Source organism: Astatotilapia calliptera, chromosome 2, assembly GCF_964374335.1.
Source record: "Astatotilapia calliptera chromosome 2, fAstCal68.1, whole genome shotgun sequence".
NCBI classification, from domain to species: Eukaryota; Metazoa; Chordata; class Actinopteri; order Cichliformes; family Cichlidae; genus Astatotilapia; species Astatotilapia calliptera.
The window spans coordinates 4,304,628-4,331,156 of NC_137423.1; the positions used below are offsets into that span (position 1 = coordinate 4,304,628).

At 41.4% G+C, this 26,529-nt stretch overlaps 1 protein-coding gene across 2 annotated transcripts; it reads right to left on the reverse strand.

Moving 5' to 3' along the window:
• Positions 1 to 578: 578 nt before the first annotated feature.
• ctbp1 (C-terminal binding protein 1) lies at positions 579 to 26,004 on the reverse strand. Of its 2 annotated transcripts, none has more exons than XM_026182202.2 (11): positions 25,896 to 26,004; positions 10,660 to 10,814; positions 8,914 to 9,058; positions 7,731 to 7,834; positions 7,254 to 7,356; positions 6,691 to 6,815; positions 5,229 to 5,318; positions 4,576 to 4,706; positions 3,224 to 3,351; positions 2,946 to 3,060; positions 579 to 1,567 (listed from the first exon to the last, which is right to left on the reverse strand). In XM_026182202.2, the coding sequence occupies exons 1-11, from the start codon at positions 25,987 to 25,989 to the stop codon at positions 1,372 to 1,374; spliced, it is 1,386 nt and encodes a 461-aa protein (XP_026037987.1). In that variant the 5' UTR covers positions 25,990 to 26,004; the 3' UTR covers positions 579 to 1,371. The 2 variants fall into 2 exon arrangements, with proteins under 2 accessions (XP_026037987.1, XP_026038002.1); XM_026182217.2 differs by lacking the exon at positions 25,896 to 26,004 and adding an exon at positions 19,154 to 19,578.
• Between the last annotated feature and the right edge of the window lie 525 nt (positions 26,005 to 26,529).

Consider the following 26,529-nt stretch of genomic DNA (forward strand, 5'->3'; position numbering starts at 1 on the left):
TCATCTGTCAGTAAACGTTAACTTTGCTTAACTAGATGTGACATCTGGGAGTGAGTTTAAAACTTCAAATGGAAAGTTGAGTGTTTTGCAACTCTTCGGGCTGATTGGAGAGATCTATATCTGCAAGGGCAACTTCAGTAATATACTGACTTTGCAGCATGATGAACCATGACTCAGTGATTCATCAAACTGTTCATGCTCCATGACCTGCACATTTACTGTGTGTGATAGGGGTACTGTTGTATCATTAGACAGGACAAGATAAACATCCTTGTTTCTCAAAGTGCGGTCTGCTACAAGCTCTCAGTGCATCATTTTGTCGACATATATATTAATAGAGACAAGGAGATAAGTTCCCAGCCTTGGCATACCATTTTACCGCTTTCTTGCAGCCTTTCCTCCCACAACCCTCTTGATTTCGGTCAAGCATTTAGACAAGTCCCAAGAGCAAAGTCACATGCCCCTTAAACATAACTAACAAAAGCAAACATCAGTTCAACTTTAGCTCTTGTTAAAGTTCTTTTTCTAATGTAGCGGGACACGAAAAGGCAAGCAGGTAGAAAAACAAAAGCACTAAGTGGCATGAAAAAAGAATTTATAAAACAAAACTAAAAAAAAAGAACAAAAAGAAACAAAAAATAACTAATATACCAGCTGCGGAAACTTACTCTCCTGAGATGGTGTGCAAAAAGCTGCCTCTTTTTGGGGGGGCTTGCTAATTTGGGGACATTAAAATAAAATAAAAACGGATATTGTATTCTCCAACTGGTTCAGCTACATAGAGAGATCACTTTTGCTTTTGTTAAGACTCGAATACAAATATCAGTATCTTCTTGCTTTAAGTCTAAAACTGTACACAGACAGGTTACATTCATTTTATAACCTACTAACTTTGCTTGTACATCAAACTAAGGAAAAGACACAGAAAAGAGAGAAAGACATAAACCCCGCCCCTCTAACTTTGGACACACTACAGTCTAAGACAGAGGAATTTGATCCTAGTTTTTTTCCCAAATCAACAGATAGTTATTGTTATGTTGTTGTTTTTTTTATTTACTTCTGGCACAGAATCTGAAGATCATCCAGCGATCGGAAGACCAACTTCTGGTCGGGGCAGCAGACAGCTGCCTTGCTCTTTAATTCATCACCACCTTCCTTGTCTTCCTCTTTGGAGTGTGAACCGGCTGTTGGAAACCAGTTGCCAGAGAGTTCTTGAATTGATTGTAATTGGGACGTCAACCGGTCAATCTGACACCAAACCTGATAACAATTGTCACTAGAGAACTTATCGCAATGACACCGGTTGCTGTGCCAACCACCACCAGTCACTAGACAACACGGGAACGTGTGTGTTTTGTGTTTGTGGAGGGGCTACAGCTGGTCATTTGGATGCTGCTCTCTGTCGCCCTCTGGTGGCTTCACTGTGTTCTGTCCGGGAGACGGGGCGTGAGGAGGGTGTGTGACGGCGGGCGGAAGGGTGTGCGCGATTGGCACGGCGCTCTGTACAATGCCTTCAACAGGGGGAGGGAGGCCGCCAGATGGCAAGTTCACTACTCCTGGGGGATACCTGGTGGTAACAGACATGGGGAGAGAATAAAATCTGAGAGAATAAGAACTGAGTCATCTTAAATGCAGTTAAACTAATATGATTAAAGGCATTTTGTAAATTCACTTATGCAACCTTAATAACTCACAGGGTAGTGTCTTAGAAAGGATTCACACCTTACTTGACAGTAATAACCCACACCTTGGGTCATATGACCTTCGATGACTCACATGATTACAGGGTGGGTCAGTAAATCTAAGGTCCAGCTCCAAGAGGACACCCCCACCAAGGTGGTTATTCAGTTCAAGCACTCAACAAAAACAAAGCTAAACACTAAACATCTTAGAATGGATAAAAACAGGAATCGCATAAATGATAAAAGAGTGACATAACTAGGGCTGTTCGATATATCGATATATATCGGATGACGATATAAAAACGTCTATCGTTTCATTTTACGCTATCGTTTGTTTCGTGGTGTCGCAAAATAAACTGTTTACGGCAACTTATGTCTAAAAATGTATCGTTTCATGTATCGGTTAAAACACTCGACTCCAGCTACATGACGCGCAGCTGGAAACACTTCACGCAAGTCGAGCTGCCCGAGATTCACAGAATTTACAGAAAATGTTACATTTTTGTGATTTATATCGTTATCGGACGATAGAATTCTTATATCGGGACATGAGATTTTGGTCATATCACACAGCCCTAGACATAACCATGTCCACATGTTAAACATTAAAGACCACTTAAAAACCCCATGGACACTTGACACTACTTCCGATTACGACAGCATGTTTGATTATTGTGTGTCGCTGTGGAATATTTAGATTTGCTGTACGTACAGAAATTTGGCCTCCATTTTTTGTGGTTTGCAGAAATCTGATTTGAATATAAACTAATAATTATAAGTGGGATATTCATTACCTTCTTCACATCACCAAACAGTGCTTTGCGTAGTAGATGTAGTGCAGTGTTTGGTAAGCTGAACTGTGTTGCTATTTCAGGATGTGATACACCCTGCAAGCACTTTTCAATACCCCAGCAGCCAGTGTTTTGTTGTGCTGACATTGCCTGGCTGAATTCCTCATGGCAGGCAGCGACGCTGTCTACCCATCAGTATAATTATAGACTGCCGTGTGACCTCTCTTATCGTGTGTAGTCAGAGCTGTCATCACATCTGCGAGTACTAACAGACTGGAAGTCAACAGGGCAGCAACATGCTCCTTTAAAGCTCGAGTACATTTGAAAGACCAAAACAAACATCAACTGATGATTGTAGCTCTTTTACCCTGAAAGCTTAAGGGTTAAGGTTTCCATATAGTTGGAAAATATGTAGAAATATGCCAAAAGAAGGAACAACTAAAAACCCAGTCAAGTAATTGCTGGTTGATACCTGTATGCCCCATTGAGCTCAGGGTGGACGGTAGCTGGGTCAACACCTGCCCAGTGGTTGTTCTGGGTGAGGAACTCTTTATTGACGCAGTTCTTTAGACTGTCTGGGATGCGACCTTAAAGAAAAGAAAAATAGGATAGAAGAAAAGGAAAGAAGGCCCTTAAAATTCCTCGACAGGAAGCATGGAATTCCTTAAAATACCACTTTTTGGGCTTTTTTCATCAGAAATCATGCTGTCTGCTAAAGTTTGTGTTTCTGTGACCGTGTGTGTGCACTACCTGTCACAGCCCTTCGGATCTCCCTGGCTGCTTCCTCTCGCATTTCCAGTGATGCCTGTTCGCTGTACCAGGCAGCGTGTGGTGTGCAAATGAGATTGGGGGCATCTTTGAGCGGACCCTGACTGAAACTGACAAATACACAAGCAGTACAATCACTCTGAGCTGCAGCAAAAATGATTTTGTGCACCACAAAAGGCTTTTGTTTTGTGTTTATTGATGACCTATGCTGTGGCACAAATGTCATTGAATACCATGATATTATAAAATTAGTAAACATTCCTGTAAACTGCCCCTAATTCTTCATGGAAGTGAAGTAAGATGCTGCAAATATTCAACAATGATTTTGGTCCATAAGATATGAAACCATCGTGCAGATTTATCAGCTGCCAATCCATGATGCAGATCTCCCGTTCTATCACATCTCTAAGGAGTAATATTGGATGAACATCTGCTGACTATGGAGGTTATTTGAGGACTTGAACTGATCGCTATGTTAAAAAAAAAAAACAGTTTGACATTATTTGAGTTTCGTGACATGGTGTGTTGTACTGCTGGAAGCAGTCATCAGAGGATGGGTACACTGTGGTCACGATAGGCTAGAGAGGGTAGGCAACAATGCTCAGCTAGGTAATGGCTTTCAAATGATGCTCACTTGACAGCAAGGGCCTAAAGTGTGCCAAGAAAATATTCCCCACTCCAATACAGGGTAGGGCGGATCCATGCTTTCAGAGCCTGACCCTACCATCTAAAGACTGCAGCAGAAATTGAGACTCATCAGACCTTCTATTATCTTCTATTATCCAATTTTGGTGAACCGTTGTGAGTTTTAGCCTCAGTGTCCTGTTCTCCTTCTGCTACTGTAGGCCATCTGATTCAAGTTTCAATGGGTTGTGCATTTAGAGACGTCCTTCTGCATAGATTGGTTGCGCTGAGTCGTTAGTTGAGATTACTGTTATCATCCTATCAGCTCAAAGCAGTCTGGCCATTGACCTCTGACCTCTGGTATCAACCAGCCATTTTCTCGCAGAAAACTACCACTTAATAGATTTTTTTTCTCTTTTTCTATTTTCTGTCAGCCTTACAGATGGTTGTGTGAAATCCCAGCGGATCAGCGGTTTCTGAAATACGGGCACCAAAACCATGCCATGTTCAAAATCAGTTAAATCATCTTTCTTTAACATTCTGATGGTTGCCTTGACTGAGTTGCTGCCATACGATTAGCCGATTAGATATTTGCATTAACCAGCAGTTGACTACATACCTAATAAAGTGGCCAGTAGCACTGATGGAATAATTCATGAATTCATTAACGATAAAGTCAAATATAGCTAGCAGTTAAAACAGGAGGTTACCTGAAAGGCTCTGACTCATGAACATCCAGGGCAGCTCCACGTATCCTTCCCTCCTTCAAGGCCTGAGCCAGAGCCTTCTCATCCACCAGACCCCCCCTTGCTGTGTTCACCAGAAACGCCCCCTGACGCATCTTTAACACACACACACACACACACACACACACACACACACACACACACACACACACACACACAGTCAGTGATATATGTTCAGTTGAGCTTAACACCACATTTACATTTTAAGATCGGTGCCCCTGTACATAAAGACTCTGTGATATTAAATATGAAACAAATCCCTTTCAGTAAAGCTAATAAAAAAGAAATCACATTTTCTGCTCACAGTGCAGAATTTCCAGTAATATTTTATAGGCCTACACTGAGCAATTGTCTTTTCACTTATCCTCTCCCAGTTAGGGTAGAAGTGTTTAAAGCTAAAATCCTTTAAGGAGAAAAGCCAATATCTGATAGTCCTTCAGACGTGGTACAGAACCTCATTAATCTGTAAAATGGTGGGCTTCCCTGGGTGTAGGCTCTTTAATATTTATGGCTATGGGACTCAGTAGTTGATTTGAGGCCAAAGAAATCATTTATGCTTCAGTGTACCTGCTCAGTGTCGCGTGTGTTGGGCGATGAGTGCGAATGCCGATCTTTACCTGTTTGATGGTGAAGTCATTGATCAGGTGGTGGTTGTGTTCGTTGAGGCTGCAGTGCAGAGACACACAGTCAGAGTGGAAGAGCAGATCCTGAGGAAGAGAAAAAAGGAGCCACTTAATCCCAATCCCAACAGAAATGTTGAACCAGGTCCAGACGACAGTTACTGTTACTTTTCCACACACAGTGGTCACAGCACCATTGCAATAAATGCCTATTTGTCACGGCGGATTGTGGAGAAAGCATTCTCGTCAGCAAAGAGAATTGGAGACAAAGGATTTGTTTCCCTGTAAAAAGAGGATTTAGTCTGAATCCATTTAAATGCTGTGCTAGTGATGAGCTCTTATTGGTTAAATACGAGCTGAGTGGAAATTGTTTTTGGCACACACGCCAGGTGAGCATTGTTGTGTGACAGGTGCTTTGCTGATATTTGTGCAAAGCATTTTGCTCTGCTTCTCCTCATGTTCTGTCATGTGCATACTGTGACAGCTATAGCTTCACATTGATCTAAACACTGGCTTTCTACCAATTTTTGGCACTGTTGGGTCTCTATGTTGTCAACAATAGCCTTTATACGGTCAGAGCTGGGCTCAGGGGTCGTGCTCACATGTTAGTTAGGGGCAGGCAGTCAGAATAAAGTTAAAGGAAAAAGAGCTAAAACTGCCTGTATCACACAAAGCATGAACTGAGGAGATACACCAAAGCCCAGTATAAGTATAGGTAAGTATAAGTAAATATATGTATATATTAGTATTAGTGTATATGTATAAATAAGGATTCTTTCTTGTGAAAATCAGTGAAAACATGCAAATATGCAGATGGAAATGAGCATAGCACGTCCCCCTTAAAATCTGATTCTCAGTAGTAACTCACAAGCCATTGTAATTTTTCATTAAACGTAGCCCTTAAATCCACTCAAAATCAAATTAGCTGTGGAATTTAATTAGCTTTCACTTCTTTTATGGTCTCAGTGTCACATAGTGTATACGACCGATGCCTGTAGATGTCAAGGATGCAGAGGTATGAAAAGGCTGCCTATGAGTTTAACTTTCTATTGATCAAGATTCACACAGGACTAATGGACTTTTATTGTAACTTTGGCTCCAAAATTTGTAAAAAAATAATCATTATATATCAATCAGATAATAATCAATCAGAATAATCATTCTAATCTTTCATTAACCATTTCGATTTTCTCTCAAATGGTTGAGGAGTAAGGTGACGTGCACATGGTAAAATCTAGGCGGAGCTTATTTTTTCTATCTGCGTTCAGACAGGAGTACCCTGTTTGTGCTTCCACAGCATAAACAGTGATGGAGTTACCGTTTGAAAATAATGACTCCATGGAAAATAAACTGTTAAAAGATGTTTTGGGGTTTTTTTTCTATTATACAGAAGAGCTGACAAAAGTGAAAAGAGGCTGATGTTTAAAATATAAAATGGTTTCACAAGTGTGTGTTTTACCTGTAGTGTGGTGACCCTTTGTAATCCCAGGGATCTTTCTACACCGTCAGCCAAATAAGGGTCATAGAAAATCACACTGAAGCCAAAGGCCTTGGCTCGCAGGGCTACAGCCTGGCCCACTCGACCTAGAAACACAGGAATACCCACGGGCGTGGAATTACATTAACATCAATACTCATGCAGGGGCATTAGAAAAACTGCAAACATATAAAACCTATATATCTAGACTATATCCACGTGCATCTAATATTCCGCTTTTTGTCTTTTGCTAGCACAAATTACATACTGCGATTCTCTGACTGCTACCCACGTTTGCTCATTATTACTGGAAAAACCCTTTAGAATGTACAATTTAGCCAATTTAGCTGAGCTAAGGACAAAACTAGAAACGACAGAACAAATGTTCGATCACTGGAAATGTAAAAACAGACAGCACATTCTGACCAGCTGACCAAACATTGTACCTGCGTGTTAGTATGATCACTGTGAGCACCTCAGCATGCTGACCTCGGTGTGTATTGCTGAGCTCTGCTTCACATACGTTCGTCTTTGTTGTTACTCACCGAGCCCGATGAGTCCCAGGGTCTCTCCTCTGATCCTCGCTGCTCCCGATGCCACCTCACGGATCTGTTCCACACTCTGAACACGGGTCCCCTCCCGCAGAGCCTGGCACGAATACCAATTAGTTATTACACGCATATACAAGGCAGAGCACACAAACGTTACAGTTGAACATGATCCAGCCATACATCATAATATCTGGACTCAATGACCAAAGTCTAAGTCGTTTCAGGTGATAAGTCTAAATAATGATTTGAGGAACAAATCATTTTACTGTACCTTCTACATCTTACATCAACGTCTTTCAAATACAGCCACATTCTAAAGAAAATGAATGAACGTTTCAATTTTTCTGATTAGTAACTGTCGAAACTAAAATTGTGATAACCGAATGCACACCACTAACCAAGACATTTAAAATAAGTCGCTTAAATCCATTTAATTTGAGACTCTTTTATCAGCCACACGGAGCTACAAACCTGATGCAGCCAGGTGGTGCGTCGGTACAAGGTGAGGATGTGACACAGCGTGGAGTCTGCCGTTTCCTCCACGGAGGCGGCTGGCATATTACAAACAGCTATGCCTGTTGGACCAGAAAGCAGATAAGGATTGGTAATAGCTTTTAAAAACCATTTTGAGAGAGAAATGACGTTTGGTGAAAGCTATTTTTGTGGGGAAGTACGAGCTGAAGGTGTCAGCAGTTTTTTTTCCTGTGCAAAATACAAAACTACTCGACACTTTAAAATGGAAGAGGCTCTCGGTAGAAGAAGATAAGGGAAGTTAGTAAAGTTCAGGCTGTTGCAGGAGCAAACTGAGTTTTAAAAAAGTTCTCCTTTTTTCTATTACAGATTTTTTGCAAACATGGCAACAGGAACTGGTAGCTAGGAAGCTTAAAATTTGACTTAATGTTTAGGTCATGCATTTACACAGCTTACAGTCGACTTTTTCGTGTTTCATATATTAAATTACTTTAAAAAATGTATTTAAAGGGGCCCTATTGTTCTAATTTCGAAAATGTCTTTACAGATCTGGCTCACTTCTCACACTCTTTAAGCCAGGATTCTTGTGATTGGCTGTTCCGCAAAAACAAAAGGTTTAAACACAAGGTGGGTGTTACTTCTGTGTTTATAGCAAGATCTGTTCCCAAAGCATGCAAAAAACTTTGTTTGTCTTTTTTATTTAAAATTTTGGACACATCAAAAGTTAACATCCATAGCTGCAAGAGTAAATTTACAATAGAAAGTAAGGAACAGCATAAGTGTGATGAAATTTGTGGTTAATTTAGGAAAAAGCATCTCTTTACTAAATGAGGCCACTCCCCCCCTCACATAGGAGAGACAGTGGGTCATACCAAAGACTGGATCGTTTTTTATTGAATAATAAATTCATACGCCAATGCTCATCTTAAGTATTTTAAAACATAAAATATAATAAGAAGCTGAACAAGTAAAACAGGTTTGGCAACAAGAAAGTCGAACTTGGCTGTTGCAACAATACAGTAGACCAAATTGTCAGAGACGCTTCTTTCTTGTTAGATTACTAACAGGAAAATTAAAATCTGTGCCAGTTCTGCCTGTGTCTTTAAGACAGAGCACTGAAACAGCTGGGAAGAACTATTTTGCTATTATGCAAATATGTGCACGTATGTGTGCATGTTCCTACCAAGTTCTCCAGCAGATTTAATATCAATGTTGTCATAACCGCTGCCGATTCGGACGATGATACGCAGCGCTTTAAACTTCTCCAGGTCTTCTCTCATTAGAGTGATGGTGTGGTACATCAGCGCTCCTACAGCTTCATTTAGGACCTGGAAACACACACAACACAACATATAGAGCAAGTTAACATATAAGAAATTATTATTATTATTAACTTTTTTTCCTAAGAATTACATTTCATTGATATTTTGCCTTTTGAAGTAAGATTAAGATAAATTAAGATAAGGTGTCTGCATCTATCTGAACTGTCTAATATTAGAATTAATACGATTCACACTGAATTGTCAGTGACTTTTAATCATTTCTAGCTTATTGTCTGACAATAACCGTAATGGCTCAGAAGCAGATAATAAGATTATCATATAGAATTGAATACATTACAGAGCCGACACCTTTTAATTGGTGTGATCTTTCTGTAATGTTGCCAGCCCCCTGGTTCATATGTGCGAGGGGATGAAAATGACATGCGGTTCAATTACAGTAAAGAAGCCCTTTTAATTACACAATGAGGTGGCTGCTTATTAGAGAACCAGAGACAGAGAGCAAGAGAAGGATTGCGAGGGAGGGAGTGCCATCTGTTTCTCCCACACTGTGGCCTACTGAGCGCGCTCACAGAGAGGGTGCGCCTGGCAGACACCCAGTACAAGACATAACCCTGCCAGACATACAAACCCATTTACAATCGTAGTGACTGTTGCAGAATCTGACCCACATTCAAGTTTGTACTTGATTTTTGTGCATCCCTTTTGTTTTAACATCATCTATTTAACTTTAGACTCTTCTCTTAGGTTAAACGTTTCTCATTGAGGCTAGAGTCTCTGCTCTGTGGTGGCCAGTGTGAAAATAATGTCTCATGCTTCCTGAATCACTCTTCTCAGTCTGAGTCTGGCGAATCCTGCCTTTGTCATCCTGATGGAAAAACCTCGTCATTCGGTATATTCAGTTGATTTTTTTTTTTGAGCACATAGCATTTCTGAATGTAGACCTGACCAACTGAAGGAAGCCCAGACATAACACTGCCCCAACAGACTTGTATGGTAAGCACTGGGCGTGATGGGTAAATCACTTCATCCACATCTCTTCATTCCCATCACCCTGAAACAGGGTAAATCTGGGCTTCTCAAGTCTCGTGAACTTTTTCCATCGCTACAATCTTTATCCTTCGGGACAAAAAGAAGCCTTTTTTTCCGATTACCCTCACTTTTTAAAGACTGTGTAGCTGTTTAGTCGTAATCCCTTGAGTTCTTCTGACATTGTGTGTGTATTGTTACCTGTTTCTTAGCTAAATCCAGATGGTGACTTTTTTGGGCTAGGCAGTATTATATTTCAAAGCTTTAAATTAAATCTTCTTTTTGGTGCCATTGCTTTACCGATTCATATCTGTTTAAGCATTCTAAGCCTATTAGATATGGCAGCATCATTAAGTCAGGAAAGCATGAAAAGAGAGTTTTAAATCACTGGTTTCTGAATTGGTTGACGTTGCTTTCATTATTCCTTTAGCCCATGGTGACAAGTTTCATGTCAGCTACTTGGTTATCTTTCTGTTTAATCCATATATGCAAAATTAGTAAAAGCAAACGCTTTACTTTGCCTGTTTTTTTTTCTGTTTAGCTGAAACACAAAAACATCCAGATAGAATTATAGAATTATTATTGCACTTTATGTGTACATGTTACTTCAAGCATGTTACCTTCTCGTGGATCTCCTGTGTGGACTGAGCGTCACAGAACGCTACAGTTGCTACGTCTTTTAGGATGGGCATCTCCACAGTGCAGTCTCGCCCGTCCAGCAGCGCCACCAGGGGGCGCGGATGCATGGGCCCGTTCATAATGGGGGGCCTGATGCCTAAAAACGCAAGAAGTGAGGGACAAAGAGTCAGATCGGCAGAAGAAAAGAAGACAGGGAAGACATGGGTGGAAAAGTAGGCTGTGGTGCTGAAACACCACCAGTGTAAATCTCCTACAAAAGGAATGGGGATACTTGTTCTGTACTTCATTCAAACTTCCAGCGTTTACTTTTGTGTAGGAAATTTTAAAGTGAAAATAAGGATGAGGTCCCAGGCACACACGAGGCCGCGGCTGTATCTGCATCCCATAATGTTTCTGTTCTGAGGTGGTGGTTGCCATGCCAACAGTGACAATAGGCGTGGAGGAAAAAAAGCTGTTTCTCGGAGCAGCTGTCTGCCTGTTGCGGAGCTAATTCCTCTTGTGTGAGGTCATGTTTCACAGCTGTTTTTCTCCTCATAACTTTGAAATATTTCACTGTTTTTGCTTAATTACTGCTGACTTATGATTAAATTTGCTGACTTTATGAAACAGGCGGTAATTTAGAAGATGGATGAGGTGGGTGTCGTAGCTATTCTAGTAGAAAATAGCGTTGAAAAGGCAAATCTTGCTATATGAATTTAGTGTTATTAATAATGAGGAAAAACAACAGCCTGTGATAATGAAGAATACTTTTTATTCCAGCCTGTTCACAAGTCTTTATATACTGAATGTAAATGCTCATCCCCATGGACTCAGAGTGCATCTTGGGAGCTGCTTACTTGGAAAAAATGGGGCGGTGTTGATACGAAAATAACTAGGCATGCAGCCTGAAGCACTAGATTATATCTCAGTTGTTTATTGTGCAGCACATTTTGGATGAAACCAAGTGTCTCTTTATAAATATACAAGAAAAATGCAAATAGAAAAACATCGAAACATCGCTGAAAGGGGTAAACGTGCAGGTGCGTAAGGAAGTGCAACAGTTCGCAAGGGATAGAGCGGTTTGCCACGCGAGTCTCTGAAATCCGACTGAAATCTGTCAATAACCGAATTACAGCGAACTCCTCCTGCACCCCTGCCGCAGGGTGTTTTATTAAATCATGCCTAAAGATTAAACCATTACCCTGAGAGTGCTGCTGGGCTGTACAGGAGGAAAAATGGTATTTAACAATGAAGATATGCCAAATGACCCCACTAGTGGGCCTTTGTTGAAGTTATAACAAGAACAGGGGTTGATAGGAGGTGGATTTATTAGTTTTCCTTGAATATTCCTTCCTGCTGCATTTTCCTGCATCGTTTCCCTCCCTTTCTCTTTCCACATAACCGATGGAATAATTATTCCAGATGACTGAGGGCCTTACAGCCTGAGACAGAAGACATCTGAGGGACATAGAGATGCAGATTCTGAAGAAAGTCCTGGCTGTGTGTGTGTGTAATTGGGATTTTTTGACATGTAAAGTTTTGACAGCCCTCTGAAACACTGCAGATGAAATAAGTGCAGAGTTATGCCTGTTTTTGCTGATGCTGACAAACCCATCATTCATCGCTGACTTTTCCCCCCATCTGAGATGTGCAGTCTGACATCTCGAATAAGCAGCCTCCTCTGTCAGTTCACTCAAAATATTCCACTCAAAACTCAAAGGATACACAATTGACCTTCCCCGAGTTTTAGTGTGTTTTCCATTTGCATTACCAACATCGTGCAAAAGAAGCCAAGTTATTAAACCAGTCATTTAAATTAAACGAAATCAAGATTCTAGGGTCTACGCAATACTTTGCATGCCAAGAATCCCTGAGAACCGTACTTGTGGACAGAAGTTTGGCAGCTCCTAACTTATGAATTAGTTTGAGAAATCTGAAAAAATAACACTCTTCTCCTGGCAGCTACAGCTTCACCGAGAGCCCAGTTGAAGCTCGTTGTCATTTTGGGTTTTGCTGCTGTTTACTTGTTTTCTTGTACTTAAAGGCTGCGTTTCTCTACTTCAAACAGTGAGTTCATGCTTTTCAGATTATTGAAGACAGAAACATGGGGCGGGGGGGAAGAAGCAGAATGAATGCAACTTTCAGAATGACTGAAACATAAAGGGACTTTCCAATTTATTAAACCTTTTGAGTAATGCAACATGTTTTTTGAGGTTGCATCCTGTTGTTGGAGAAGTCGGTGTCCCAACCTTTCCTGCAGCGGATTGATTTCTTCCTGTGTGACTGTTTTATGTTGCTGCAAAACAGTTCAGAGAGACACCTCTGCTCTTTGATTTGGAGTGATGTCTGAGCCTGACCTTTAGCACTGATGTTTTGATTATTTAATCTTTGTTGGCTTTCTGTTAACACTGGAAATTTGCATTTAACATTAATTACATTTGGCCAGGAACTGGTTGCTGCTTTGATCTTTTTTTCCCATTTGCTTCACTACAAGATGAGGACTGTGTTGTATTTGTAACCACTAGGAGTAAATAAGTGTAACTGTATAATTAAGAGAAAAGGGGCAGACTGGGGGAAAACATCCAATTAACTTCTATTTATAAAAGTATGTATGATGATGGATGATGATTTTTTTCTCATGTGAAAGGCCCACCGTGGGAAGTAAATAGGTCATTAAGGTTGAAACTCTGTGACTTTCTCCCCCACATACTTGCAGCAGTTTTCACTGGTGTGCATGCATGAGGAAGTAATGTATGCAGCGTTACATTGCATTTCAGCTCGTACGTCTCATTAGGCTGCAGCCATTAGAGTTCTGCTGTGACACAAAATAAGCTTTCACAGTCTATATTAAGAAAACCGATACAAGGGGTCTGCGTTCAGTTTGTGTCTCGTTTGATCCGTCTACCGTTAACTTTCCCTTTGTTTAAAGCAGCATAGTCGCGTGGTTATTTTTAAACTAGCACGCTATAAGTGCATGACAAAATACATAGAGAGACGCTTCGCTGTCGGGAATTTAACACCAACAGTTGTGTTCAAACACGTTTCAGTTTTGGTTTCATGTGGTATGAAGCTGTCGTGCAGCCACAACAGAAGCTCAGCTACTTGTACGTGAGCTAAAACTTGGTTTCCACCTCAGTTTTGCCCACAGCACGTTCTCCTGGTTTAATGTGGGCATTTCCTTCATACTTCCACTGATAAAAAAGAAAAGCAAGAGCACTCAGAAGCTGCACGGCGACAAAGAATAGCTCCCAACATCGCGCGACCCGTCACTCGACTTCTGCATTGTCTCTTAAATCTGCATTGTCAGATTACAGCATGAAACTTGATCTGATGAAGCAGTCCAGTGAGGTGAAACTCAAATCTTGCACATGGTGCCTTATGTGGCCTGCTAAAACATCAGCTATACCTAATAGGATTTGCCTGGAGGCCACTGCACTTACACATCAATATAAAATCTATGGTGCACAGCTTAGAAAATGGAATACAGCGGCAGCGAGAAGAATTACGGCACCGCGCTGCTCAGTTTTTGGCACTGACATGGAAAAAGTAGTAGTAACTGAGCAGACAGGATTTTCATGAAATCTTGTCATTCTGGTATTATTTTTATGGGGGGGGTTACAGAGATTCCAGACATTTCTCCAGCACACACTTGGTCAGACTGAGGGAGGAAATAGCTCTCATTCCAGCCCCATGAATGACCTTGGGAGTACCAGCACTTCAGCCTGCTGAGTAGTACTAGGCAATAAAACACTGCTTTATTCACTGTCTCTGTCTCTTCCCCCACACTCACAAACCACAGCAGTGCCCTGTAAATATTAATCCTCCAACTCAAATGGTCATTATTTCTTGGTCTTTTTTTATTACTGGTATTTTTCTCGCTCTCCCGTCACTTTAAACACTCATTAAATCCTTCATTATATTAAATAATTGGCCAGACTTCCAGTTCCCTAACTGTAAACGCTTATCCCTCTCCTTTCCCTCTCTCATTATATTAAATACTCCAGTAATCTCTCACTCTGTCTTTACCTCTCCCGTAGCCCCGGGGCTTGGTGACTGCTGGGGGCATTCACGGTGCAAACAGGCCTCTTGACAGCCAGAGCTTCAGCTCTGCTCGTGCTTTTCCATCCAGCATTTCTGAACAAGTACTCTTTAACTCAGATGCACAAGCATGAACAGTAGACATTTTGAGTAAACGCAGCAAAGCAGTGGTAGTGATTTGCAACTTGGGAAAAGCGAAAACAAAGAAAGTTTTGTTCATTGTTCACTATAATACAATAACCATCTGTACAGTAACAGTTGAGCCTGGGGAGGGGGGGCAAGATCAAATGACATCATGGATATGAAAATAGGCTCCATCCCAAAGTAGCAAAATGATGGTAATGCCATTTGATTGACATTTAGAAATTGAAAAAGCATCTGCCAGTGACTGCTGGGACTGCAGCACGAGAGCCAATGGGAAAGCCCTGCGGCCTGCCTGCATCCAGCTGTCATTGACCAGCTCTTAGGAACAGCTGGATTTTTGTCCCCGAGGAGGGAGACCGTGTTTTCACACTGTCAGTCAACAAAGACAATTAAAAGGATCAGCTAATTTCATGCGTTTTAAACGTACAGGTCAACGGGACGTCGGCCAGCCTCGATGCAGAATGATCTGCCAAAACAAGCTGCAGCGGACCTGATTTTTCCCACAAGAACATGCACTCTAGTAACAAGGGTAAACCGCTCCGAAGCATCTGTAGGGCTTCCTCTGTGTTGAACTATTAGTCAGCTGAAAAAAGGTCATAACTATTGTTACAGTTTATTTATTAAGCTATAAGCTAAGAATAGTTAGAAGAATAGTTCCCGTTTTCTTCATTTCAATATTTAAAAACAAATCTTCACATTCCTTTTCCTCGTCTGACTACATTCAGCTCCAGCAGATCAAGTGTTTTTATTTTTCACTGTGCGAGCGAGAAAAAGGAAAGGAAGAAAAGCGGGGACGACATCGCTGTCGGCACCTGTGATCGCTCAAGTCGCCTGCAGCCGTAGAAACCAATCATCGAGCCACAGCATGGCTGATTTATAATGCTACTGGCTCTTGTGGCGTGCAGCAACCACAAGAGCCCCCGTATCCTCCTTCTCACCCCTTCAGTGTTCGTCTCAACATCTCTTCATCTGATGTTGCCTCATTTTTTGGTCTCCATCTCTCATTTCAGTCTCACTTCCCCAGGCTTTCTTCATCTCCCTTGCCGTTTTTCTTTTTTTCTCCCGCTCTGCACAACTCCCTAGCAATTCATAAAGGCGTGCTTTGTATAATAGTTGTATTTATATTGCTAAAAAGCGGGTGAATATCCAGGAACAAAGTGTTCAGGGGTGGCTTGATGTTTCTGTCTTTCGTCTTTCTCCCCCTACCCCCACTTCAACTCCCAGGAAGGAAAAATAATAAGACAGACATATCCATCACCACTGGTCCTCCTTCTTTCATGGACTCACACACCTACACACTAACACAGGTATTACACTTTTGCCTCGTCAGTCAGTGCTTTTGGACATGACTAATATACAGTGATGTATGACACACACAGGTGCTTACACATAGAAACGATCACCATGCAGGGCTCTCATTTGCAGGTATGGTGTCAGCAAAGCAGTTCAGGTTTGTCAGGTCTTTGTTCTCATAATGAAAGACACCAGCAGCAAACCAGCAATAACATTTGACAGCAACTCAGTAATGGCAACCAGTTCAAAGTTTGATGAGGCAGGCTATAGTTCCAGTTGTGCTATGTGCCTATACTTTAAATATTCCAGAGACTAGCTTAATAGATCAATAAATTGTAATTGTTAAAAATAATTTATTATTGGAAGCTATTTCTGCTGGAAAATATTTATTTTACAATTGTGAAGTCAATCATTTTCAATTTGACATGACTTAGGGTTCAATTTCCAGATTGCCACGAATGTCACAAGTACCCACTGTTTGTTTGCAGGAATTCATAAACTGTTTATAAGTACTGGCTTAAACAGTATTTGCACTAGAGGAAAAAAAATACATTTATAAGGCTGTAACTGGATTATTGTATGGCTGCTGGCCTGTTACATTGGATTAATTGTTAATATACATTTTTTTTAAATCACAGTCACTTTGAAGTTTCAATTGGATTGGGTCAGTTTGGACACTCTGGTGTAAACGCCTCCCCGTAATGGATTATTAAGGCTATGAAGCATTTACTGCATTTAGATTATGGGTTTGTTGAAGTGCGGGGACCCGCAGGGGGCCGTTTGAGCGGTTTCAAGGGTATTCCCAGCAAAAGGAAAAAAGGGTTTAGTTTCACACATTGCACCGTTTATTTGAGCTGAGCTAAAATAACTGCTTAAAGTGCTGTTTGGTCGTTTTAAAGAGGCTGCTAAAGCCATTTTACAGGTATCATCTTAAAAGTTATTTAATCTGCAGGTTTTACCCCAATCAGACTCACTTGACAGTGTTGACATATAAATTAATAACGAGTATGCACGGACTCATCATAATGCAAAGCTGCTAATTACCTACCATAGCTGAATTATAGCCTACCTGCTAACTGTTGTTTTGGGGTGGTAAATTGTAGGTCTGTTGGTTTTTTGTTGTGTTTTGTTTTTTCTGTACTCGTCTTTTGATCTTGCCACTTTGTCTCAGTCACATTCCCCCCTTTGAACAGCCCTTCTCAATAAAAAACGAACTTGTCAAATGCAGCTAGCAAGTATTACATAAGGCTAACCTTGACTGAATAAAAGAGTGAGATGTATTAGTTCTGACTGGCACATCTTTCACTATTGATTCCCATTTTAGTTCAGTCATTTTTCTGTAAGCATTTGACATAATAGACCAAGCATCTTAATGGCTCTTAGTGCTACAGTCTCTTTGCTGAGCACTTTATAGATTTTAAGTGCTGTAAATTACACCTGAGGAGATTCCTGCCTTTTATATGGCAGTAGTGCAGTATAAAAAAACCTGTATTTGTTTTCATAAGTGTGTGAAATGGTACTGGAGCCCTTATTTCACATTCCAACATAGATGTGTAGTGACTTGTAATCTAATAGCCGTTTCAGATTACTCTGGATTTCTCTAAACTAACAACATGCCACCACATGAGCGGTTTCCCTCGATTTTTGCCTTTGACATTAGGCGTCTCTCAGTGGGAAACTGCCTGGAACTATAACAGTCGTGTTTACAGTGTAAAGGCCTCATGGGATGCGTTTACCAACATTCGATTTTTTGTGTTTTACCAGCAGATCTGGTTTAACATGGTTTTAGAGGGGTGTCACTCATCTAGGCCTTCATAATCAGCTCAGACACGATACAACACAGAGATCAGAGGCTCCCCTGCCTTCAGAAAGATGAATCAATCAATCACCTGAAACTGCAAGCTGATTTTACAGCACCCTTTAAAGGTTCAGTGCTTGTCACCGTGCACTGAAACAGACCCCACGACCCAATCAGTGTCACGATTATTGACTGGTGGAGATTTGTGCATGAGCGTCTTGAAAAGGACAAACCTTGCTAAGCCACAGTCATTTAGTCCTGTGACCTTGGATTCTCAAGCTGCCGGCGTGGATGTGGAGAAGATATCTGCCCAAAGCGAGGGGCAATAAAAAAAGGGTGGGGGGGGTAGTAAGATAATAGCTGCAACTTTAATCTTTGATGTCATCAGGAAAAAGAGCCTGCAGCCTCTTGATGACATCAAATAATGTCTGCTTTCTTTGAAGAAGAACTGGATTCACAAATGCAGATTTAGCTGATATAATAACTCGATAACACGGGAATGATCGTTTATCTTCACACCCTCATCCTCCTGCTCGACACCCGACCCCCCTCTTCCTCCTCCCCTCCCACCCCTTTCTTATTCCTAGCAGCCCTACCTTGATCCCATTTTCTAGAACAGTCTTTTGCAGCCCCTATCATAAGGTGCATCTATTACCTGTGAATCCGGCTGGGGGCATGCATGTTTATACTTGAATATGTGTGTCACTTTAGTTCCCTTTTATGTCTGAGAGTGTGTAAGTGTGCTTGCACGTAAATTGTGCGCACACTTCAGTGAAGGCAACCACTTTCCATTAAAAGAAGCACAATGAAAGGCAAATATGTGTCATGTCCTTGCTAGCCCTCGAAGGAGAGGGAGATCTATTTCTGTCACCGCAAACAGAGGTGTTCAAGCAGCTTTCAATAGCAGAGATTTGCCTCTTCGTGCACATACACTCACTCACGCACAAACACACACACACACAGATCTTTAGAGAAAGGACTAACCATTCTTGTGTGATGAGAGCGGCTGAGCGATTAAGGAAAAACAAAAGATAACAGTGTGAGTGCATTAAGAAGAGAAGGAGGAGGAGGAGACGGAAAAAGGGAGAGGAAGAGAGAGAAGGGGGAGGGGAGAAGGAGGCAGAATGATCTACACTGAGTTCACAAATATTGGCACACACACACTCATACACACACACAGTGATATGCAGTTCCCACATAAAAGCAGAGTGCTGGTTGTTTACCTAAAGGCATGCCTTTGTTGAGGAGATGTGAGCTTCCCATGGTGTGTTCCCCAGCCGGCCAGCACACAACAGAAACCTACAGTCTTCACACAGCAGACATGAACAGGAATCCAGTCAGCATATGGCGGCTGTGGCCAGCTACCTCGCTTCCCTTAGTCCTTCTCCCAGCCCCTTAGTGACAAGCATACACATGTGCTCCCCCTCTTTTCGCTCTCTCTCTCTCCCCTCCCTTCCGTCCCCTTCGCTCGCCTGCTCTCTCTATCTCTTACCCCTCCCTCCCCGCTGTCTTTAGGTACCTCCCTCCCCTTCCTTTCTCACTTTCTAATACAGAAAATCTCTCTGTCTTTCCAGCTCTCTGTCACCAAAAAAAGAAGCACACACAGTTTGCAAGAGCTGCTGCGTTTATGAGAGCGGGAGAGTGCAAAAGAGATGGCGGGGGGGTATATAGCATAGAAAAAAAGAGAGAGCGATAGGGAGAGCAGGAATGGGGAGGAGCTAACGCGGGCCAAAATTCATCTTTTGTTTCCTGAAAGACGACAGGGAGGAGGAAAGACGAAAGAAAGAAGAGTTGTGCAATTTCAAGGCTGAAGCAAGAGAGGAAAAACTAGTTCTCTGTGATAAAAACGAAACTATAACAAAACTTAATTTGAATAATGAGGAGACAAGTTGTAACACTGCAATCAATGTGTGCCTTTAGTAACACCCGTTTAATCACCATCTTTGGTTTATAAGTTTACTCTTGCGTTGTGTTTGTTTGAGAACATTCAAACTTTTTATTTTTGCGAGGGATTAGTTATATTTTTGACTTAACCCACTTCCATGAGTAATGCACACTTTCTATATGGGTAAATACACTGTGCTTATGCCATGCATGAATACAGGTTCATGTTTTTATATTTTAAGGAAGTTACTTGAGGAAGTCAGTGCTGTTAGTCTACCCCGCCTTAAGTAAGCGTATGAAATGTGCTGATTGTGCTATAGTTCCTTGTTATATACGTTTAGCTTGTTTTGCTTGGCTAAATATTTAACCTGTGACAATGATTTCCTCCAGAAAAAGAACATTAAATTTTATAAGTGAAAAGTTCTTATTACTGCATTATGGTGTTTCTTTATTAAATCATCCATCTATTTAAAAATAAAATGTTACTATTCTATTACTATTACTATTCTTTCTAATTATCTTGTTTATGTGCTGTCCTGGCCACTTTATTAGGCACACCTTCCTACTACCTAGTTGACGTCTTCTTGCCTTCAGAACTGCTTTTTGTATGGTGTAGATTAAAAGATGCTTAAATCCATATGAATTTGTTGGTTGAACATTCATAATGTAAAGTTGCTCTACTGAATTGCCGATATCCTCCCCCGCACCATTACACCACCACTGCTAGCCTGAACCATTGGTATAAGGCAGGGTGGATCCATGCCGTCATGTTATTTACAGCAGACTCACCAGATCAGAGCTTCATTTGTCCAATTTTAGTGAGCCTGTGTGAAGTGTAGCTTCAGTTTTCTGATCTTTGCTGACTGCATTAGTACCTGGTATGGTCTTCTGCTGCTGCTCTGCTTTAAGGTTCAAATATGCTCTTCTGCATACCTTGGTTATAATAGGTGATTATTTGAGTTCTTGTTGCCTACTTTCTCTGACTTCTGTCATCAACAAGGCATTTTCAGCCAGAGAACTGCCACTCAGTCCATATTTTTTCGTTTTTGGACCATTCTCTGTAAACCCTACAGATGGCTATGTGGAGAAATCCCAGAATATCAGCAATTTATGAAATATTCAGACCAATCTTTGTGGTGCTAACAACTAGGCTGCATTCAATGCCACTTAAAAATCACCTTTCTTCCTCATTCTGATGCTCGTTTTGAACTCTGTATACCTAAATGTACTGAGTTGCTGTTGCATGAAATATTTGTATTAATGAGCAGCTGAACAGATGTGCTTAACAAAGTGGGCAGCGAGTATATATGTCCTCGCCATTTTTATCATGTTATTTTCTGTTGATTCCTTTTGCGCATAAAAACTAAGCCTTTAAAGTAGACCATTATCAGAAGGAGAAATCTTATCAGTGATGTAATATGGCCGTTCTCTCCTTCATGCTCTATTGTTCCCTAATAATACCTCATAGGTGTGTCCAAAAATGCAAGCAACAGCTAGTGTGTCATCCAATTAGTCTCCAATTTTCCATCTGGGTGCTTTGGTCTGGTCACCGACAGTAAATACCTGTCCAGACTGACTGCAGTGATGGCTTTAGAGCTCCTGTCATCTACACATTAGCCACTTGATAACGGCTGTGATATAAGCGGCCTCAGACGCCCCTCTAACTGCCGGCGCCTAACCTAGTTTAACAGCAATGATGGTTACATCACACGCTCACTATTGGTAAATGTCACAGACAGCCAGTGGGCGAGTTGTTCAAATCCAAAAAGAGGCAGAGGGTTAGCGAAACTGTTGTTTTCAACACCAGCATTTCCTCCCATCATTCCTTTCATGCACTGTTGAATTGTTTGAAACAAAATTAAAAATGAGCAGTACCCTCCTCCCTTACCTTTTTCCCCCCTTTAGTTACACAGTGAAGTGGACCATACATGGCTCTGGGCCACTGCCTCTTTCTTTAAATAAAATAACCCAACCTCTTTTTTCTGGCCCTGTTCAAAGAACTATGATGGAAATTACGTCGACTCCAAATTTTCCAAAGGTAAACATAGTAAAAGGAAAAAAACACAGTTTAGACAAGACAACGCTAAAAAAAAACAGGTCAAAGGAACGAGCTGCAGATTGCCTCATATTTGCAAATATATGAGGCACGTATATATGAGTAGCCTTGACATACTGAACCAGAGACCTGTCAACCGTGACAATTGATGTACTAAAACACTTTATTTTGGCTGTTTTGGGTCCTCCTGGCTTTTTCCACAACACTTTCATGCTTATTTCACACTGCAGCACCGAACAGTGGCAAGCGATGGCATTTTCTGAATGTTTCTCTTGTAAAGCTTGACTTGAAGTAATCTTTTCTATCGCAGCCAGTAGCAGCAGCTGGCGGGAACAGACCTGAGACGCTTTCTAACTTAAGAAACAAGGTTTTCCACCTCTGCACTGTAAACATGTGTAACTAAATGTGTTTCTGATCAAATTTGCGACGAGGAAAAGCCCACGAACCAACGTATAAATTAGGTGCAAATTGCAGCAGATACTTTAAAAATTTGCTGTGGGATTAGGAGGTTTGTGAGATTTGCTCCACACTGCAGAATGTATCAGCCACTTGCTGTTTCAAGAAGAAGCACCCGAGCTGTCTCGTATTTTAGTATCATAACCGTGATATATTGAACTCAACAAATTATGCCAGTTAGTAGTTAAACTGATTAGTAATTGAGAAATGTCTCTCTGACACATCACAGTTGCATGTATCCTATTAAAAGGAATGTGTTAGGTGCTCGAGGTCTCAGACCAAATGCAAACTGACATCCCTGTGTCGACTAGAGAAGCAACAGACGTGTTTATCTTGTTTCTGAGGCTGACAGCGACTTCAGCTAACATACGAGAGACAAATATTCCCCAGGAGATGGAAGAAATATGAAGCATATTTGGTGCTTCTAAATAAGGACAGAGAAAGGCGACACTGCGGGGATATCTGAACTGTTCAAGCTCCACAGGGAGCAAGGAGGAAACAAAGGGGGGTGGATGGGTAGTAGAGAGATATAAGGGAAAAAAGAAAAAATAGTTTAAAAGAGATTGAATATTTAATGATTTTCAGGAGGGAAAAGGTGAAACAGAAGAGGGAAAGAACTGGGGATAGACTTCCTTTGGTTTTTCCTGTTCATCCTCTCTCTCTAACTGCCTTCACCTCGCCTGCATCTGCCCTCCTTATCTGACTGTGATGATTTTTATCATCTTCCTCTCCCAGTTTCTATCTTGATCTTATTCACACTCCATCAACCACCACGACACACTCCACCCCTACCCCATTCCTCATTCCTGCATTTCTCTCTCTCTTTTTCCCACTCTCAGGCGTTCTCACCATACATCTCCACCCTCCCACTCCTTTTCTCTCTGTAGTCACTGCAGCGTGTCTAATGGTTCGGCTCCTCAGCAGATCCACCACGCAGAGGCCAGGCGAGCAGACTGACGCCTCCCAACCACTGGCCTTATCAAGACTGACAGCGAACTAGACCCAGAGCTATCGCTAACACACACACATGCTCACTCGCACAAACAATTGCAAAGATACACGCCTGCACATCCACAAAGACACAAGCTTAATAAATGCACACTCATGCAAGACGAACGTACTGACACTGAAAGGCAGGTACACGGAAATAATATTTCTGCAGCACACACAAACAAAAGGATGCCTGCGACACTTAAATGCACTCACGCGGACAACTAAACGTAAGGCAGCTGCATCGCATTGAAGCACACATGCAGACGCAGGCACATACAGACACACGCATGGGCAACAAATTGGATTTATGGATGCTGACAGTGAGCTGCAGAACAATGTGGATGCCACTACAGAAGAGAGTAGATACTGCAGAAACAATCTAATCTACTGTAGGTGGAGATGGGTACCGCAGGCGTGAAGAATCCAGCCAACATGTGGAAGGGAAGGAGGGGGGGCGAGATGAGTGAAAAGAGGCTGACTAGGTGGGACCAACGGGAGAGATTAAGGAACAGAGCGCTAGAAAGGAAAAGGAAGGGGGAAGAGGAAGTTGAGGAGTGCAAAAGGATGGGCACAGTAAGAAAAGAATAAAGGAAGTAGTCAAGTAGTCTCTTTGATTCTGGTCTGAAACTTGTGCTGTGTTATCTTCCTGTTTCATTCAAGGAGTAGAAAAGAACCTATTTGAAAACTCAATAACAGTATGAGAGTGTGAGGTTAAAAATGAGAAATGCTCCAATGTCTGATCAGCATAACAAAAATCAGTTCTTACTGGATGAGCTGCTTTCTTGAGCTGTTTAATAAAAGAGGAAATGGACTCTTTTAGATGTTTTCATTATGCTAAACAGCAGACCAAAACGTAAAGATTAGAACCATGCATCTGGGCTCAAACAAGGCTGCGTGAGAGTGGTTACAAACTGGATACTCTGACGCTCTAGTGGCTGGGACACCGATCATGTTATACCTTGATCATATACAAGCACAGACAGCTTGAGGCGCAACGGCCGAGCAGTCATTCCTGTTATACTTCTTGAAGTCTGCCGCCTGGGGCGCATGGGTAGTTGGTGCATTGTTATGTAAATCCTCTGCGGACATCTGCAGAGACCCTCGCTGTCACCGTTTACATCTCTCGGACCCAAGTGCTTATAAGTGGATGTAGAAATAATAATTGGGCACTGGATGATTTAAAACCCTGTAAGCTGCCAAAAAAAGATATAGGAGAAGAAAGCCTGTTCTCTAAAAAGAACATGGCAGCATGTTTGGAAAAGAACAAACAGAACATATTAGCACAAACACCTTATACCAGCCGTCAAGCACGGTGGTGGACGGGTGATGATTTGGGCTTGTTTTGCAGCCACAGGACCTGGACACTTTGCAGTCAGAGAGTCAACCGTGAACTCCTCTGAATACCAAAGTGTTCTCGAGCCAAATGTGAGGTTGTCAGTCCGACAGCTAAAGCTCGGCCCAAATTGGATCATGCAACAGGTCCGTTATCCCAAACACAGACGCAAAGCTACAACAGAATGTTTAAAAAAAGAAAATAATCAAGGTTGCAACCCGATTGAAATGCTGTGGTGGAACCATAAAAGAGCCGTGCATTAACAAATACCTGCAAACCTCAATGAATTTATTTAAGCAATAATGTGAAGAAGAGTGAGACAAAGTTCCTCCACATCAGTGTGAGAGACTGATAAAGCCATACAGTAAATAAATACTTTAAATTATGCAAGCTGTTGAGACAAAGTGTACTAAGTTTTTAGTTTTTCACTGAGATACCTGTAAAATTGTTTGTTCTTTACACAAGATTATTGTATTTTAACCGTGTTATTAATGGTGATCTATTGGATTTTGTTTAGATTTTTACCTATTAGGCTCCTTTGTGTCATTTGTTATATTGTATTCACTTCATTCAGCTTTTCTACTTTATTTAAGTTATTTTGTTATAGATTGTGTTTAATGTTTTAGCTACAGTAAAACAGGGGTTTTGCAACTTTTGCATGAAGTGTCCTATCTAAGCTTATTAATATTAATTTTTGGGACTCACAGTGGTTTTGGCTCTTAATACCTCACATACTTCACTGATCATATGCGCTGAGGAGTGCACAGCCCTCTCAACACTTACGTTTAAAGACTCGCTCTCTAATCGGCTCCCTATTTATGGTTCATAAGGATGTTTTAGATGCTGTATTTGTCATACGATGAGAGCTGATACTCAGACTTTTTTCTATATAACCAGCAGCAACATGTAAAAACCCTTCTGGGTAGAATTCATCGAAGCAGTAATCCCCACGTCTCTGCAAACATCTTACTTACTAAACAACAACCCTTTCACAGAAAAATAAACAAATTCTTACATTCACACACAACCAAGCCTTCATACTGTTAAGTACACAGAGGAAGGGGGGGGGGGGGGGGGGGGTTGTTTCACCCTTATTAGCTTGGCACAGAGTTATCTCTTCAGACCTTAAACACACTACAGAATAGCCGCTGTTATCACACAAACCTGCACACACATACATAGACACACACAGAAAATTACACACAGGAAGTCTGTGATATGGGGCCAAAAATACATCACAAACCTTGCATCACCTTCCTCTCAGTGTGTCCACTCTTCCACTGTGTCCCAAAGCTGGGTGGAGGTGTGTGTGTGTGTGCGTACGGGAGGTGTGGCATGCAGTAGATAATGGGCCAATTGTAAGTGATTAGAGTTGGAGCCAACCAATCAGCACAGCCTGGTACTGGACTGTGGCCAATGGCAAGATGTTCAGCGCAGCTGGGGGAGGGCGCTCTCGCTCACACACAGGAAAAGAAATGTGGCCGAGCCTTTGCACAGTACCTCCTATAATTCAGTGCATGTGTGTAAATATGTTTTTACAATTTTGTTTCATTTTCTTTTTCAAATTGATTACATACAATTTATTTTTAGATGGACGTCCTTAAACAAAACCCAGAGTTGGTTTCCAAACAGACTAATGTGAACAAAATGAATAACTAACAGCTTTTTCTCCATCAGTGTCATTTGTTTACACTATGCCACAAACATTTTTTCATCTTTATCCTTTTTTATCTCTTTCTGCCTTTTCTGTAAATGTAGCAACGTGTTATTAATGTTTAAATATGAGTCACTCCTGTGCACCACATATAACTCGTTGTCATCGTCACCAGCCTTTACTGTAGTGTATAATTTTCCAGACTCCAGCTCATCATCTTGAG